This window comes from Salvelinus sp. IW2-2015, linkage group LG11 (genome assembly GCF_002910315.2).
Source record: "Salvelinus sp. IW2-2015 linkage group LG11, ASM291031v2, whole genome shotgun sequence".
NCBI lineage: Eukaryota > Metazoa > Chordata > Actinopteri > Salmoniformes > Salmonidae > Salvelinus > Salvelinus sp. IW2-2015.
Window position 1 is genome coordinate 45,974,972 of NC_036851.1, and position 16,522 is coordinate 45,991,493.

Sequence of the window (16,522 nt, forward strand, 5' to 3'; positions counted from 1 at the left end):
TTTCTGACGCCCACAATCACAATATTCACTGTTACGTAACAAAGTCCATATTTGGTAACTTATGAACTTTCCTGTGACTCAATTGGAGCATGGGAACGCACTTGACTGAGATCTGTGTCAAAGTTTACTTTCAGAATTGCTCTCCAGTCTCAATGCACCTGTCACAGTAAAAAAAAAMAACGTGATTACCAATGAATAGTAGCTGGGATATTAAAAATGTCACTACGATTCTGCTCATTATTTTGCATTGTAAAGGTAAGAGGAAAAACTGGCCAGTGTTTTGATTGTCTTTGTATTCTAACTACAGGTTTCTTAGGAGTAGTGGGACCAAGGTCAAAGTCAGTCCTAGTAGCGAGCAACAGTATTTGACTTGGCTACGAAACAAGTTCTTAAACATTTTTTTCACGTCTAATCTTTATCGTTGCATTACTACATTTATGGGAAGATATCTTACAGTAGCTGTTAATGCTATGCATGTTTTTTATGTAACAGCAGAGAATAGTCTGTTTCATATCCGGACGTGATTAGGTGTCCCATAGGGACGTGTCAGTTTTGATTATGGGGCAGCGGTCGAACCCCCGAGCTGCCTGTGGGGAAATCTGCAAAGAGTGATCTGGTTGTTGGCTCTTATATCCCTGTAAACTACCTACCCCTTGAGCAAGGCACTTTACCCCTAAGTGCTCCCAGGGGCACTTCTCCCAATGTGTCAGGTTGGGTACGGTGACAGCTATTTTTTTTTAAGCATATCTGCAAATTGACCCAAAAAGTATCGTATCCTATGTATTGATTGTGAGTCAGCGTGATATCATAAAACACCTACCAGCTACATGCTGCAGTCTCATGTGAACATTTTTAATATTCAAATACTGCAGCAAGGCACTCAACCCCAAACTCTCATGACTGAGATAAAAAGATATTACCTAAACTGGTTTGTGTTTTGGACTGTAGGTGCAAAGGCCCAGTCTACAAAGAAGATAGCCATCTTAGCTGGCACGGACGTTACCTTAAACTGCTCTTTCAAGAAGCCTGAACATGTACCGCTGAAGAAAATCACGGTTGAGTGGGGGATGATGGTGGATGAAGAGACCATAAAGCACCTAGTGTATACGTTCCAGAATGAGAGCGCCAAGGTGCATCGTGAAGGGTCTCGAGTCGACCAAACGGGGTTGCTTCAGGGCAATGCATCCCTTCGTTTGTTCAACATGACCGTGGCTGATGAGGGACTCTACCGCTGCAGAGTGATCATCACTCCCAACACATACAAAGTTTCCTCACAGCTGGAAGTATCAGGTGCTGTCTGACCAGCTGTTTGCCCCTTCTTTTGTACATTTTATCACCAGAACATTTTAGCCCAGCAGAAAATGAAGCAACGATAGGCAGTGGAGGCTGTTGAAAAGAGAACGGCTCATAGTAATGACTGGAATGGAATGTGTTTGGTACTGTTCCAGTCATTACAATGAGCCGGCCCTCCAATTTTAAAGTGACACCATCCTCCACTGATGCTAAAATAGTATTGGTATTGCTAGTAAGTAGAATTGTTGAGAATAGGCCTCCAGTAGTATCCTAATGGACGTATCTTCTTGTTTACAAAATGACATGGCTTTACCTTACACACACAGGCCTAGTTCACAACTTCACACTCAGGCTGTGTGTACAATGTATTTAATTGTGTGTGAACTAGGCCACAGTGAGGGAAATAAATTCACTCTCTTTACTCCATCTTTTCCCCACAGCCAGACCCTCAGTGTCCCTCCCAGAGACCGCCACGGTGATGGAGGGGGAGGAAAGGACATTGATGTGTGACATCACGGGATTCTACCCAGAGAATCTGGCCGTGACCTGGCTGATCCAAAATGGCTCCCGGGTGGCCCGTGGGAGCATGGCTCGCGGGGCCATCTCGCGTGATGTGTGCACTGGAATGGCTGTGCCCAATCCAGACGGCACCTACAGTGTCAGCAGTCACATCACTGTCCAGGCTTCAGCCGTAGGGAGCGGAGGAGCCATGTACATCTGTCACATCGAACATAGGTCCTACCCTGATGGAAAATACAGCAAAAGCATCTTGTTGACCGTGCAAGGTGGGAAGCCAACACACCACTCTATCAGCTTTATATTGGGATTCATAACAAATTATACTGTATTTTTCCCATGGGGAAATGTATCTTGCGGCTCTGAGCATAAATTCAAATATATCATTAAGCATACAAAAGACAAAGACAAATACAGATAATAAATACAATGAGAATTTAAAAAAATAAATGCAATTGGGTGTTTTTATAAGGATTCAACTGAACACTACTATACACATAGTGTATTTAATTGGACTGAAAGTGTATTTGATCAACATGTACTTCTAACTCCTCATCAGATCCAGGGTTTAAAACACTTATGGTAGTTACTAGTCTTGTTAGTGTTCTTCTGGTCTTCTCCGCAGTTGGGTGATTTAATAAGGATTCAACTGAACACTACTATACACAAAGTCAATTTCAGTGAATTTCTAGTGTATTTTATCAGCTAATCAACATGTACTTCTAACTCCTCTCTCATCAGATCCAGGGTTTAATGCTGTAACACTGATGGTAGTTACTAGTCTTGTTAGTGTTCTTCTGGTCTTCTCTGTCATCGGTGGTGCAATGGTCTTCTACAGGTATTTTTACACAGGTATGTTTACATCCAAGAAGTGATTATTAGATTCAGGTGTGTTCTGTTGTGCTGGAACAAAAGCCTGCACACCTTGTAGAATGGTGACTACTGACAGCATGGTGAATACTGATGTAGCATGGTGACTACTGACAGCATGGTGACTACCGACGTAGCATGGTGACTACCGATGTAGCATGGTGAATACTGATGTAGCATGGTGACTACTGACAGCATGGTGATTACCGACATAGCACGTGGGACTACTGACAGCATGGTGATTACCTGACGTAGCATGGGCACTACGACGTAGCATGGTGACTACCGACTGTAGCATGGTGAAAACTGACAGGCATGGTGACTACCGACGTAGCATGGTGACTTCTGATGTAGCATGGTGAATACCGATGTAGCATGGTGACTTCTGATGTAGCATGGTGACTACTGACAGCATGGTTCCTACTGACAGCATGGTGACTACCGACATAGCATGGTGATACCGACATAGCATGGTGAATACCGACGTAGCATGGTGAATACCGATGTAGCATGGTGAAAACTGACGTAGCATGGTGACTACGACGTAGCATGGTGAATACTGATGTAGCATGGTGAATACTGATGTAGCATGGTGAATACTGATGTAGCACGGTGAATACTGATGTAGCACGGTGACTACCGACGTAGCACGGTGACTACCGACGTAGCATGGTGACTACTGACAGCATGGTGATTACCGACATAGCACGGTGACTACTGACAGCATGGTGATTACCGACGTAGCATGGTGACTACCGATGTAGCATGGTGACTACTGACAGCATGGTGATTACCGACATAGCACGGTGACTACTGACAGCATGGTGATTACCGACGTAGCATGGTGACTACCGACGTAGCATGGTGACTACCGATAGCATGGTTCCTACTGACAGCATGGTGACTACCGACGTAGCATGGTGACTTCTGATGTAGCATGGTGAATACCGATGTAGCATGGTGACTTCTGATGTAGCATGGTGACTACTGACAGCATGGTTCCTACTGACAGCATGGTGACTACCGACATAGCATGGTGAATACCGACGTAGCATGGTGAATACCGATGTAGCATGGTGAAAACTGACGTAGCATGGTGACTACCGACGTAGCATGGTGAATACTGATTGTAGCATGGTGAATACTGATGTAGCATGGTGAATACTGATGTAGCACGGTGAATACTGATGTAGCACGGTGACTACCGACGTAGCACGGTGACTACCGACGTAGCACGGTGACTACCGACGTAGCACGGCGACGTAGCACGGTGACTACCAAAGTAGCACGGTGACTACCAAAGTAGCACGGTGACTACCGATGTAGCATGATCATTGTCATAATATTTGTGTATTTATCCTCAGTTCCTCCCAGCATCTCTGACATCATCAAACCCACCATTGTTTATGCCATGAAGCCGACCAACTTAAAATGCACCATTAAAAGAGTACGACTGAGAGAGCTCAAAGTGAAATGGTACAAGATAACAGCCAATAGGGACTGTAACGCCGCTTCCAATAGCCAATCAAAGGCACTGTTGAGCCGCAAGGACCTGAGTGACCAGGCTAGCATCCACTCTGAGAGCATGCATCACGTGTCCATCCTGTCCGTCTGTCTGTCAGTCAGTGAGGACCAGGCTAAGTACCTGTGTGTTGTGCTGTACAGAGGCAGGAAGATCACCAGGGAGACCACTGTGAGTGTAAAAGGTAATGTAATAATGTCATGGAATAACTATAATAATTTAATAACGTAATGTAACCAGTACGTCATGCTGAACTGTTCTGTGTTTAAAGTCAGGTAGTAGTACAAGCTTGAAGTGGGTCTTGAGAGCAATACAAATGAGTGGACATATTAATATTATATATCATATTTTATATACAATGTCATTCATAAAATACAACCAAAAAAGTCCATCCAACTGAATCTGTACCAATATCTAGAAATGTCCCACTTTTGACTTAACACACTGTTCCCTTTTCATTTCCCCCAGTGACTCCATCGTTCTTTCACATCTCCAGCATGCCTCAGATCCCAGAGGTGAAGAGGTTGCTGGTGCTATGCTGTCGGGTCGAGAAGTTTTACCCGGACGACCTCCATCTCGAGTGGTCGAGAAATGATGGGGAGCAGGTGAGGACAGCCACTAACTATGGACCGTTCTCTGACCACGAGCGGATGCACAGCATGTGGAGTAAGATCGAACTGACAATAGCTCAGGAAGACGAGAGGGTGGTCTACACATGCCGCTTGTATCACTCCAGTTTCCCCGGGCCAGGATACAAAGACGTTCTCTATCATATCAACACACAAGGTAACTAATCAAAGACATGCTGTTCTTTTTAGCACAGGGGTCAAACTCGTTTTGACTGGGGGGGGGACACCAGTTTGAGAACTATATTTTAGTTACGTTTCTACATTTATCTCACAAATGTATTCAGACAATCAAAGCTAGGCTATATGGTGGTAATTGTCATAATGTGTAGATGAAATACGAGTTAGAGGGCAAGTTTACATCCTGGAAATGGAATTCTATTTGTTGGTTGTCCTAATTTTGCTCAGAAGGCATCAACAGACAGAATATAACTGATGGAGCTGTTATTCAAGATAGTCTTCCTCTGATAAGTTGATAGTGTCTTCTGAGAACTTTTTGCGCAAACGTGGTGTGTCATCAGTTGTGTTCATTTGGGCTTATCATAGCAAAACTATTTTTGCAACTGAAAATTATCATTTCTTTTCAGACAAGTCCAAGTACTCCCTCCCTGTTTCAGGCAATTTTATTCCATTTGATGCCTACTGTAATGAATAGGACCCATGTGTCTTCTCCACCAGGTACTCCTCCAAGCGTGATGTTCATCAAGTGTGAGCCACTACTCCCTCTGCTGGATGAGGAGTGCACGCTCAACCTCTGCATCAAAGACTTCTGTCCTGAACAAGTGTCTGTCACATGGTTTAAGGACGGACAGACGGTCCCCAACAGCCAGTTCTTCAACTCCCCACCCAGCCTCAACGTCAACGGCCTCTACTCTATGTGGAGCTTCCTCAAACTGAGCCCAACCACAGAGGACTACGGCTCAGAGTTCAGGTGCCGGGTGGTCCACAGTGCCCAGAAGGAACCGGAGGAGAGGGTGTTCACACGTCAGATCTCATAGTCACCTAGTCAAGGGACGTCAGACCTTTGTTCAAATACTTTGTTTGCACTTTTGGGACTTTTGTATTGGCTCCATTACAACAAATAAAGGACGGCTCAAATAGTTGAAATTATTTCAAGTAGTATTTGAACCCAGGTCTGGGATGTATATAAGGATATTACCGCTAAAGTATATAGTATACCTAAGGTTATTTTTGTAAATTAATTTGATGCATTTATACTTGTTTTGTTAATTCCGTTCACTTTATCTTCTGATAGACTGTAAATATTGAATTGAAAAAGGTGCTTGCCCTGAACTGTCGTAGCATACTAGATATGCTCATGAAACGTGGGGCCTAAACTAGGAAAAGTGTCAGTACTACACCTTTTATATTGAGGTAAGTTAATCTAACAAACACAGGTTCGTAAACCTTCATACTTACATCCTGCATACGGTATGAAAATGGCAGATTGGTCACTATGAACACTTCAATTGGGGCGGCAGGTAGCTTAGTGGTTAGAGCGTTGGGTCAGTAACCGAAAGGGTGTTAATCGAGTCACCGAGCTGACAAGGTAAAAATCTGTCGTTCTGCCCCTGAACAAGGCAGTTAAACCCACTGTTCCTAGGCCATCATTGTAAATAAGAATTTGTTCTTAACTGACTTGCCTAGTTAAATAAAGGTTAAATATATATATATATTTTTAATAATATATTTTTTAATAGTAACATACATTAAGTCAGAGCTCTGGGTCTTCGTGTATTTATTTATTAGGGACAGACAAATTAAATATTTACACATTGAAATCATCAATCAGTACCTAGATGGGTTTTAAAATGGTAAAAAAGAAAACAAGAACTAATCAAAGCAGCAGCTACTCTTTCTGGTTTCCAGCAAAATTAAGGCAGTTTATACAATTTTAAAAACATTACAATACATTCATAGATTTCACAGCACACTGTGTGCCCTCAGGCCCCTACTCCACCACTACCACATATCTACAATACTAAATCCATGTGTATGTATTGTGTGTGTGTATGCATGTGTCTGTGCAAATGTTTGTGTTGCTTCACAGACCCAGTTCCATAAGGTGTTTTTTAATCTGTTTTTAAAATCAAATTTTACTGCTTTACAGTTACATGAAGTGGAATAGAGATCCATGTAGTCATGGCTCTATGTAGTACTGTGTGCCTCCCATAGTCTGTTCTGGACTTGGGGACTGTGAAGAGACCTCTTGTGGCATGTCTTGTGGGGTATGCATGGGTGTCTGAGATGTGTGCAAGTAGTTTAGACAGACAGCTCGGTGAAGTGGTTATTTCCTTTAAAACAGTTTTTTCACTTTCTGTGTGTAACATTAATACCCACAGACATGACTGCTCAAGGCTAGGGTTGCAAAACTACCAGTAATTTACCAAAGTTACTGGAATTTGCAGTAAATCTGGTATTTACACAGGTAATTTATACTTGAATGACTCAAAAAAAATATTCATTTAAAATTTGTCCTAATCTTTACATCTGTGTACATGTTGTCCATGGGTTTGTAGTGGATAGACCATATGGTTCAAGAGAAAATACCCTACCTAATGAAAAAAGCTAATCAACCATGACATTTTCAATTAACTCTGCAGCGTCTTTTTTCCCCATAACTGCCACCAGTTCGGCCCCAAAACAAAGTCATAGTAAAATAAATAACAGCATGGGAAAAATGTAAAGGATATTCCATCCTGAAACCCTGATCATGTTTTACAGCGTTGTAATTCTATTATTATTTTTTAAATCTTATTTTATATACACTGCTCAAAAAAATAAAGGGAACACTTAAACAACACAATGTAACTCCAAGTCAATCACACTTCTGTGAAATCAAACTGTCCACTTAGGAAGCAACACTGATTGACAATAAATGTCACATGCTGTTGTGCAAATGGAATAGACAAAAGGTGGAAATTATAGGCAATTAGCAAGACACCCCCAATAAAGGAGTGGTTCTGCAGGTGGTGACCACAGACCACTTCTCAGTTCCTATGCTTCCTGGCTGATGTTTTGGTCTGCTGGCGGTGCTTTCACTCTAGTGGTAGCATGAGACGGAGTCTACAACCCACACAAGTGGCTCAGGTAGTGCAGCTCATCCAGGATGGCACATCAATGCGAGCTGTGGCAAGAAGGTTTGCTGTGTCTGTCAGCGTAGTGTCCAGAGCATGGAGGCGCTACCAGGAGACAGGCCAGTACATCAGGAGACGTGGAGGAGGCCGTAGGAGGGCAACAACCCAGCAGCAGGACCGCTACCTCCGCCTTTGTGCGGCCAGCACAGGTGAAACACCTTCCAACTAACGAGATGGACGAAAGTCCAACCTCAAATCATAAATGGAAAAACCAAAACCTTTAAAAGAAAACATAATCATGAATAACTGTTTGTCATGGTTCGTAGACTGCTTTCATGGTGAGGATCCATCTAACATTAAATTGTAAAATACTGAACTTTTAAGGTCCCTTCCTTCATAGAGCACATCCTTGTGCCTGTACCCTTGGAGCACACTCGATGGCCTTCCCACTTCGGACACCAATKTTGCAAAGTCAGAAGGTAGTAGTCCCGACTGGGGCTTGAACCCAGGACCCTGCGGCTGTCAACCCAACACCTTAGCTGTTACGCCAAGAGATCCAAACCTCTTGACAAGGTTGCTAGGTGTCACCATGTAATACCAGTACAATTGGAAAGAATGTTTCTGCATCTCTTTCAAGCTGGCTACAACAATATTGGGGTATATTTGGAGAGCTCTTAGACCATTGGTTTCTTTTGTCCATGCAACCCAATGATTCTCCTAGGAGAAGAACATTCCATGTGCCATTATTATTTGTTTTAAAAATAAAAATAGAAAATAGATAGGCTTTATTGACATTACTATTTGTCCTCGAAAGGGAATGTCTGTTGCACCTTTCCCCCTACAGAAACAATATCTACAAGACCTATACACAACTTATAATAGCAGAAAACATTTAAAGGTGCAGGCTGCCCACTACTCGTTTTGGTAAGCAGCTGAGGAATGGGGCTGGAATAATGTAAAATGAAAAAACAGCTGTGGCTGCAAGGACTGACCATCCATGAGATCAAAATGATCATTTTAACCATGTTTTAAAGTTTGTTCACATTTACAAACTGTCTTCAAGAATCAATGACTACATATCATTAATGTAAAAGTCCCAAAAATGGATTCACCAATTGCAAACTGTACCTTGAAAGGTCCATACACATCAAGATGTGGGTGGGCAGTTTTATCTGTTGATAATGTTAATGAGTTTAAAGACAGTTGTCAAACTATCTCTTGGATACAAACACTGTGCACAGATTCTACGGGTGATGTCCTGGAACCATATTCACAGCTTCCCAGAGACTGGCTATGGGATCTGTCATCTTCATTCACTGTGGAACAACACAACAAGATGGGGAGTTGGACACCGGAAGTCAGAATAAGTCAGAATGTCCTCCCCGAGGAAGGGCAGCATGGGTTTGTCCAGAAGGGGGAGATTTGTCTGGCTACGCCATTGAAGATGTCCACTTTCATAGGGAAGAGGGGGTCCGCACAGCTGTCATTCACTACGTCAAAAGACTTACACTTTGGATTGGGTAGTTCTCCTTTTCTCACCATCTTCACATACTGTTTCATGTGTGGCCAGAGAAGAAGTCCGCGTCCGACACATTTCCATTTTCTATCCATCGGTGCTCGCAGAACCGTAGCATGCTAGTGCTACAACCTGTGGCTCTTACAAAGTCTTCGTTATGTGCAGGGCAATTGTGAAAAGCCAGTAAAGACTTGAGAGTGTGTGTTCTATATCCCAGTCAACAACTTTGCAGTTCTGGAATGCGTTATGTAGGATGTGCAATCCACAGGACCCAATGTTAATCAGTGATCTGTTGACATCTCTCAACATGTCTTTTTGGAGTATGTTGAACGCCCAGTTGACATTGGGCCCATCTATTGAAAGTTGCAGCAGGTTATTTGTTCCGTTCTCGGATAGGATGTCATTCCTTTTGCTAAGTATATACACAGCAGAGGAATGTCCGATAAATTTGGAGCAAATGTATTTCGTTTTCACCTCTCCTCCATCCAATATTAGGCCGTCATTGTAAATAAGAATTTGTTCTTAATTAACTTACTTGTCTAGTTAAATAAAGGTTAAATAAAAAAATAGATATATACTCACATGCATGCCCATCTGCATTGATTGCAATTGGTGGTTCAGGCTCTCGTCAAACAGCATTACATAAGCCCGTTGTCTGAACAACTCTCTGACTGTGAGGGACTTGAATGAAGTAAGGTTCGAGCCCAAATGTACTGAGATATGCACATTTTCTTTCGTCGCATGCAAATCTCCATGCAATTTGGCTGTCCGGGAACATGGTTGGGAAAACGAGGCTCGTGTCTTCACATGACTTATAAGAATAGTGGGAGTTCGCCACTTTCAGAGCCCACAATGCTCCGGCAGCTAGCATTTCATTCTTGTTTACCATGATAACATGATCAATGTTTGCTTGGTAGCAGAGGAGGTGGTGGGCACGGCGGCTGACCCCGGGTTGAAGAAGCTAGTGATGAGGGTAGAGGTCGTCGTCACGTGCAACAGCACTGAGGTATTTTTCTTCTCTTTCATGTGGCAAGTTAGCGCTGCCTCCCCCATGTTCGAAATGTTGAAATCTTTGCTGCACATCTTGCATTTTGCACGTCCTGTTTTTTAAACTTTAGCCAACTACAACTCATACTTCGACATGTGTAGCCAAGCATTGTTGAAGAACATTTACCTGGCATAGCTAGCTAGTTGGTTTGTTAGCTAGCTATCTTCTAGCTTGCTAACTATGGAGGCTAGCTAGTCTAACATACAGTCCAACAAATGTGTGAGAGGGCAAATGCAGGGGGGTCCTGACATTATACAAAAAATGCAAAAACCATCCCACTCCTTCCTACTCCCCAGTTCAAATCACATCCCTAAACAGGCTCAGGTGCCTGTGAAGATGGAGCATTCATCAACAGGATTCCTTGTAATGCCTCTATTGTAAAATCCCCAAAAACGGTGCCTGTTTTCCCAGATTTCCTCTCTGTTTGCGCTGTGCATGTTAAGAAGGTCGACTGTGTAGCAATAAACGCCACAAAGTTCACCGTCTTAACATGCAACATGATCCCTCTGTTGACACAGAATATTATCTGGTGTCTCTACTGCTACTACCATTAGTTCTTCAACTTTACTCCTTTCTTCCGTTATTCTCACCACCTCCTGATAGGACACATGCTGGACAGTCCTTATTCTCACCATCTCCTGATAGGACACATGCTGGACAGCCCTTATTCTCACCACCTCCTGATAGGAGGGCTTGTCCAGCATGTGTCCTATCAGGAGGTGGTGAGAATAAGGGCTGTCCAGCATGTCTCTATCAGGAGGTGGTGAGAATAATGGCGGTCCAGCATGTTCCTATCAGGAGGTGGTGAGAATAAGGACTGTCCAGCATGTCTCCTATCAGGAGGTGGTGAGAATAGGGCTGTCCAGCATGTGTCCTATCAGGAGGTGGTGAGAATAAGGGCTGTCCAGCATGTGTCCCTATCAGGAGGTGGTGAGAATAAGGACTGTCCAGCATGTCTCCTATCAGGAGGTGGTGAGAATAAGGGCTGTCCAGCATGTCTCCTATCAGGAGGTGGTGAGAATAAGGGCTGTCCAGCATGTCTCCTATCAGGAGGTGGTGAGAAAAGGGCTGTCCAGCATGTTCTTCAGGAGGTGTTGAGAATAAGGACTGTCCAGCATGTCTCTATCAGGAGGTGGTGAGAATAAGGGCTGTCCAGCATGTCTCCTATCAGGAGGTGGTGAGAATAAGGGCTGTCCAGCATGTGTCCTATCAGGAGGTGGTGAGAATAAGGACTGTCCAGCATGTGTCCTATCAGGAGGTGTGAGAATAATGGCTGTCCAGCATGTGTCCTATCAGGAGGTGGTGAGAATAAGGACTGTCCAGCATGTGTCCTATCAGGAGGTGGTAGAATAGGGCTGTCCAGCATGTCTCCTATCAGGAGGTGGTGAGAATAAGGGCTGTCCAGCATGTCTCCTATCAGGGGTGGTGAGAATAAGGGCTGTCCAGCATGTCTCCTATCAGGAGGTGGTGAGAATAAGGGTGTCCAGCATGTCTCCTATCAGGAGGTGGTGAGAATAAGGACTGTCCAGCATGTCTCCTATCAGGAGGTGGTGAGAATAAGGACTGTCCAGCATGTCTCCTATCAGGAGGTGGTGAGAATAATGGCTGTCCACATGTCTCCTATAGGAGGTGGTGAGATAAGGGCTGTCCAGTATGTGTCCTATCAGGAGGTGGTGAGAATAAGGACTGTCCAGCATGTGTCCTATCAGGAGGTGGTGAGAATAAGGGCTGTCCAGCATGTCTCCTATCAGGAGGTGGTGAGAATAAGGACTGTCCAGCATGTGTCCTATCAGGAGGTGGTGAGAATAAGGGCTGTCCAGCATGTCTCCTATCAGGAGGTGGTGAGAATAAGGGCTGTCCAGCATGTGTCCTATCAGGAGGTGGTGAGAATAATGGCTGTCCAGCATGTCTCCTATCAGGAGGTGGTGGAATAAGGGCTGTCCAGCATTTCTCCTATCAGGAGGTGGTGAGAATAATGGCTGTCCAGATGTCTCCTATCAGGAGGTGGTGAGATAAGGGCTGTCCAGCATGTGTCCTATCAGGAGGTGGTGAGAATAATGGCTGTCCAGCATGTCTCCTATCAGGAGGTGGTGAGAATAAGGGCTGTCCAGCATTTCTCCTATCAGAGGTGGTGAGAATAATGGCTGTCCAGCATGTCTCCTATCAGGAGGTGGTGAGAATAAGGGCTGTCCAGCATGTGTCCTATCAGGAGGTGGTGAGAATAATGGCTGTCCAGCATGTCTCCTATCAGGAGGTGGTGAGAATAAGGGCTGTCCAGCATTTCTCCTATCAGGAGGTGGTGAGAATAATGGCTGTCCAGCATGTCTCCTATCAGGAGGTGGTGAGAATAAGGGCTGTCCAGCATGTGTCCTATCAGGAGGTGGTGAGAATAATGGCTGTCCAGTATGTGTCCTATCAGGAGGTGTTGAGAATAAGGGATGTCCAGTATGTGTCCTATCAGGGGTGTTGAGAATAAGGGCTGTCCAGCATGTCTCCTATCAGGAGGTGGTGAGAATAGGGCTGTCCAGCATGTGTCCTATCAGGAGGTGGTGAGAATAAGGGCTGTCCAGCATGTCTCCTATCAGGAGGTGGTGAGAATAAGGACTGTCCAGCATGTGTCCTATCAGGAGGTGGTGAGAATAAGGGCTGTCCAGCATGTTCCTATCAGGAGGTGGTAGAATGAGAATAAGGGCTGTCCAGCATGTCTCCTATCAGGAGATGGTGAGAATAATGGCTGTCCAGCATGTGTCCTATCAGGAGGTGGTGAGAATAAGGGCTGTCCAGCATGTGTCCTATCAGGAGGTGGTGAGAATAAGGGCTGTCCAGCATGTCTCCTATCAGGAGGTGGTGAGAATAAGGACTGTCCAGCATGTGTCCTATCAGAGGTGGTGAGAATAAGGGCTGTCCAGCATGTCTCCTATCAGGAGGTGGTGAGAATAAGGCTGTCCAGCATGTGTCCTATCAGGAGGTGGTGAGAATAAGGGCTGTCCAGCATGTCTCCTATCAGGAGGTGGTGAGAATAAGGACTGTCCAGCATGTGTCCTATCGGAGGTGGTGAGAATAAGGGCTGTCCAGCATGTCTCCTATCAGGAGATGGTGAGATAAGGGCTGTCCAGCTGTGTCCTATCAGGAGGTGGGAGAATAATGGCTGTCCAGCATGTGTCCTATCAGGAGGTGGTGAGATAAGGGCTTTCCAGCATGTCTCCTATCAGGAGGTGGTGAGAATAGGACTGTCCAGCATGTCTCCTATCAGGAGGTGGTGAGAATAAGGGCTTTCCAGCATGTGTCCTATCAGGAGGTGGTGAGAAATAAGGGCTGTCCAGCATGTGTCCTATCAGGAGGTGGTGAAGATAAGGGCTGTCCAGCATGTCTCCTATCAGGAGGTGGGTGAGAATAGGCTGTCCAGCATGTCTCCTATCAGGAGGTGTGAGAATAAGGGCTTTCCAGCATGTCTCCTATCAGGAGGTGGTGAGAATAAGGGCTGTCCAGCATGTGTCCTATCAGGAGGTGGTGAGAATAAGGGCTGTCCAGCATGTCTCCTATCAGGAGGTGGTGAGAATAAGGGCTGTCCAGCATGTGTCCTATCAGGAGGTGGTGAGAATAAGGGCTGTCCAGCATGTGTCCTATCAGGAGATGGTGAGAATAAGGACTGTCCAGCATGTGTCCTATCAGGAGGTGGTGAGAATAACGGAGAAAGGAGTAAAGTTGAAGAACTAATGGTAGTAGCAGTAGAGACACAGATAATATTCTGTGTCAACAGAGGGATCATGTTGCATGTTAAGACGGTGAACTTTGTGGCGTTTATTGCTACACAGTCGACCTTCTTAACATGCACAGCGAACAGAGAGGAAATCTGGGAAAACAGGCACCGTTTTTGGGGATTTTACAATAGAGGCATTACAAGGAATCCTGTTGATGAATGCTCCATCTTACACGGCACCTGAGCCTGTTTAGGGATGTGATTTGAACTGGGGAGTAGGAAGGAGTGGGATGGTTTTTGCATTTTTTGTATAATGTCAGGACCCCCCTGCATTTGCCCTCTCACACATTTGTTGGACTGTATGTTAGACTAGCTAGCCTCCATAGTTAGCAAGCTAGAAGATAGCTAGCTAACAAACCAACTAGCTAGCTATGCCGTAAATGTTCTTCAACAATGCTTGGCTACACATGTCGAAGTATGAGTTGTAGTTGGCTAAAGTTTAAAAACAAGGCCGTGCAAAATGCAAGATGTGCAGCAAAGATTTCAACATTTCGAACATGGGGGAGGCAGCGCTAACTTCCCACATGAAAGAGAAGAAAAATACCTCAGTGCTGTTGCAGTGACGAGGACCTCTACCCTCATCACTAGCTTCTTCAACCCGGGGTCAGCCGCCGTGCCCACACCTCCTCTGCTACCAAGCAAACATTGATCATGTTATCATGGTAAACAAGAATGAAATGCTAGCTGCCGGAGCATTGTGGGCTCTGAAAGTGGCGAACTCCCACTATTCTTATAAGTCATGTGAAGACACGAGCCTCGTTTTCCCAACCATGTTCCCGGACAGCCAAATTGCATGGAGATTTGCATGCGACGAAAGAAAATGTGCATATCTCAGTACATTTGGGCTCGAACCTTACTTCATTCAAGTCCCTCACAGTCAGAGAGTTGTTCAGACAACGGGCTTATGTAATGCTGTTTGACGAGAGCCTGAACCACCAATTGCAATCAATGCAGATGGGCATGCATGTGAGTATATATCTATTTTTTTATTTAACCTTTATTTAACTAGACAAGTAAGTTAATTAAGAACAAATTCTTATTTACAATGACGGCCTAATATTGGATGGAGGAGAGGTGAAAACGAAAATACATTTGCTCCAAATTTATCGGACATTCTCTTGCTGTGTATATACTTAGCAAAAGGAATGACATCCTATCCGAGAACGGAAAACAATAACCTGCTGCAACTTTCAATAGATGGGCCCAATGTCAACTGGGCGTTCAACATACTCCAAAAAGACATGTTGAGAGATGTCAAGACAGATCACTGATTAACATTGGGTCCTGTGGATTGCACATCCTACAATACGCATTCCAGAACTGCAAAGGTTGTTGACTGGGATATAGAACACACACTCTCAAGTCTTTACTGGCTTTTCACAATTGCCCTGCACATAACGAAGACTTTGTAAGAGCCACAGGTTGTAGCACTAGCATGCTACGGTTCTGCGAGCACCGATGGATAGAAAATGGAAATGTGTCGGACGCGACTTCTTCTCTGGCCACACATGAAACAGTATGTGAAGATGGTGAGAAAAGGAGAACTACCCATCCAAGTGTAAGTCTTTTGACGTAGTGAATGACAGCTGTGCGGACCCCCTCTTCCCTATGAAAGTGGACTCTTCAATGGCGTAGCCAGACAAATCTCCCCCTTCTGGACAAACCCATGCTGCCCTTCCTCGGGGAGGACATTCTGACTTATTCTGACTTCCGGTGTCCAACTCCCCATCTTGTTGTGTTGTTCCACAGTGAATGAAGATGACAGATCCCATAGCCAGTCTCTGGGAAGCTGTGAATATGGTTCCGAGACATCACCCGTAGAATCTGTGCACAGTGTTTGTATCCAAGAGATAGTTTGACAACTGTCTTTAAACTCATTAACATTATCAACAGATAAAACTGCCCACCCACATCTTGAGTGTATGGACCTTTCAAGGTACAGTTTGCAATTGGTGAATCCATTTTTGGGACTTTTACATTAATGATATGTAGTCATTGATTCTTGAAGACAGTTTGTAAATGTGAACAAACTTTAAACATGGTTAAAATGATCATTTTGATCTCATGGATGGTCAGTCCTTGCAGCCACAGCTGTTTTTTCATTTTACATTATTCCAGCCCCATTCCTCAGCTGCTTACCAAAACGAGTAGTGGGCAGCCTGCACTTTAAATGTTTTCTGCTATTATAAGTTGTGTATAGGTCTTGTAGATATTGTTTTCTGTAGGGGGAAAGGTGAAAACAGACATTCCCTTTCGAGGACAAATAGTAATGTCAATAAAGCCTATCTATTTTC

The 16,522-nt window shown here is 44.4% G+C and overlaps 1 gene segment (V, D, J or C); it reads left to right on the plus strand.

The window, feature by feature from the left end:
- The first annotated feature begins 97 nt into the window (after positions 1-97).
- On the plus strand, positions 98-5,917 carry LOC111970480 (Ig mu chain C region-like). The segment is given in 7 exon segments: positions 98-255; positions 949-1,290; positions 1,734-2,078; positions 2,551-2,661; positions 4,044-4,385; positions 4,670-4,987; positions 5,506-5,917. Coding segments are annotated over 7 exon segments (1,842 nt in total).
- Positions 5,918-16,522: the final 10,605 nt, after the last annotated feature.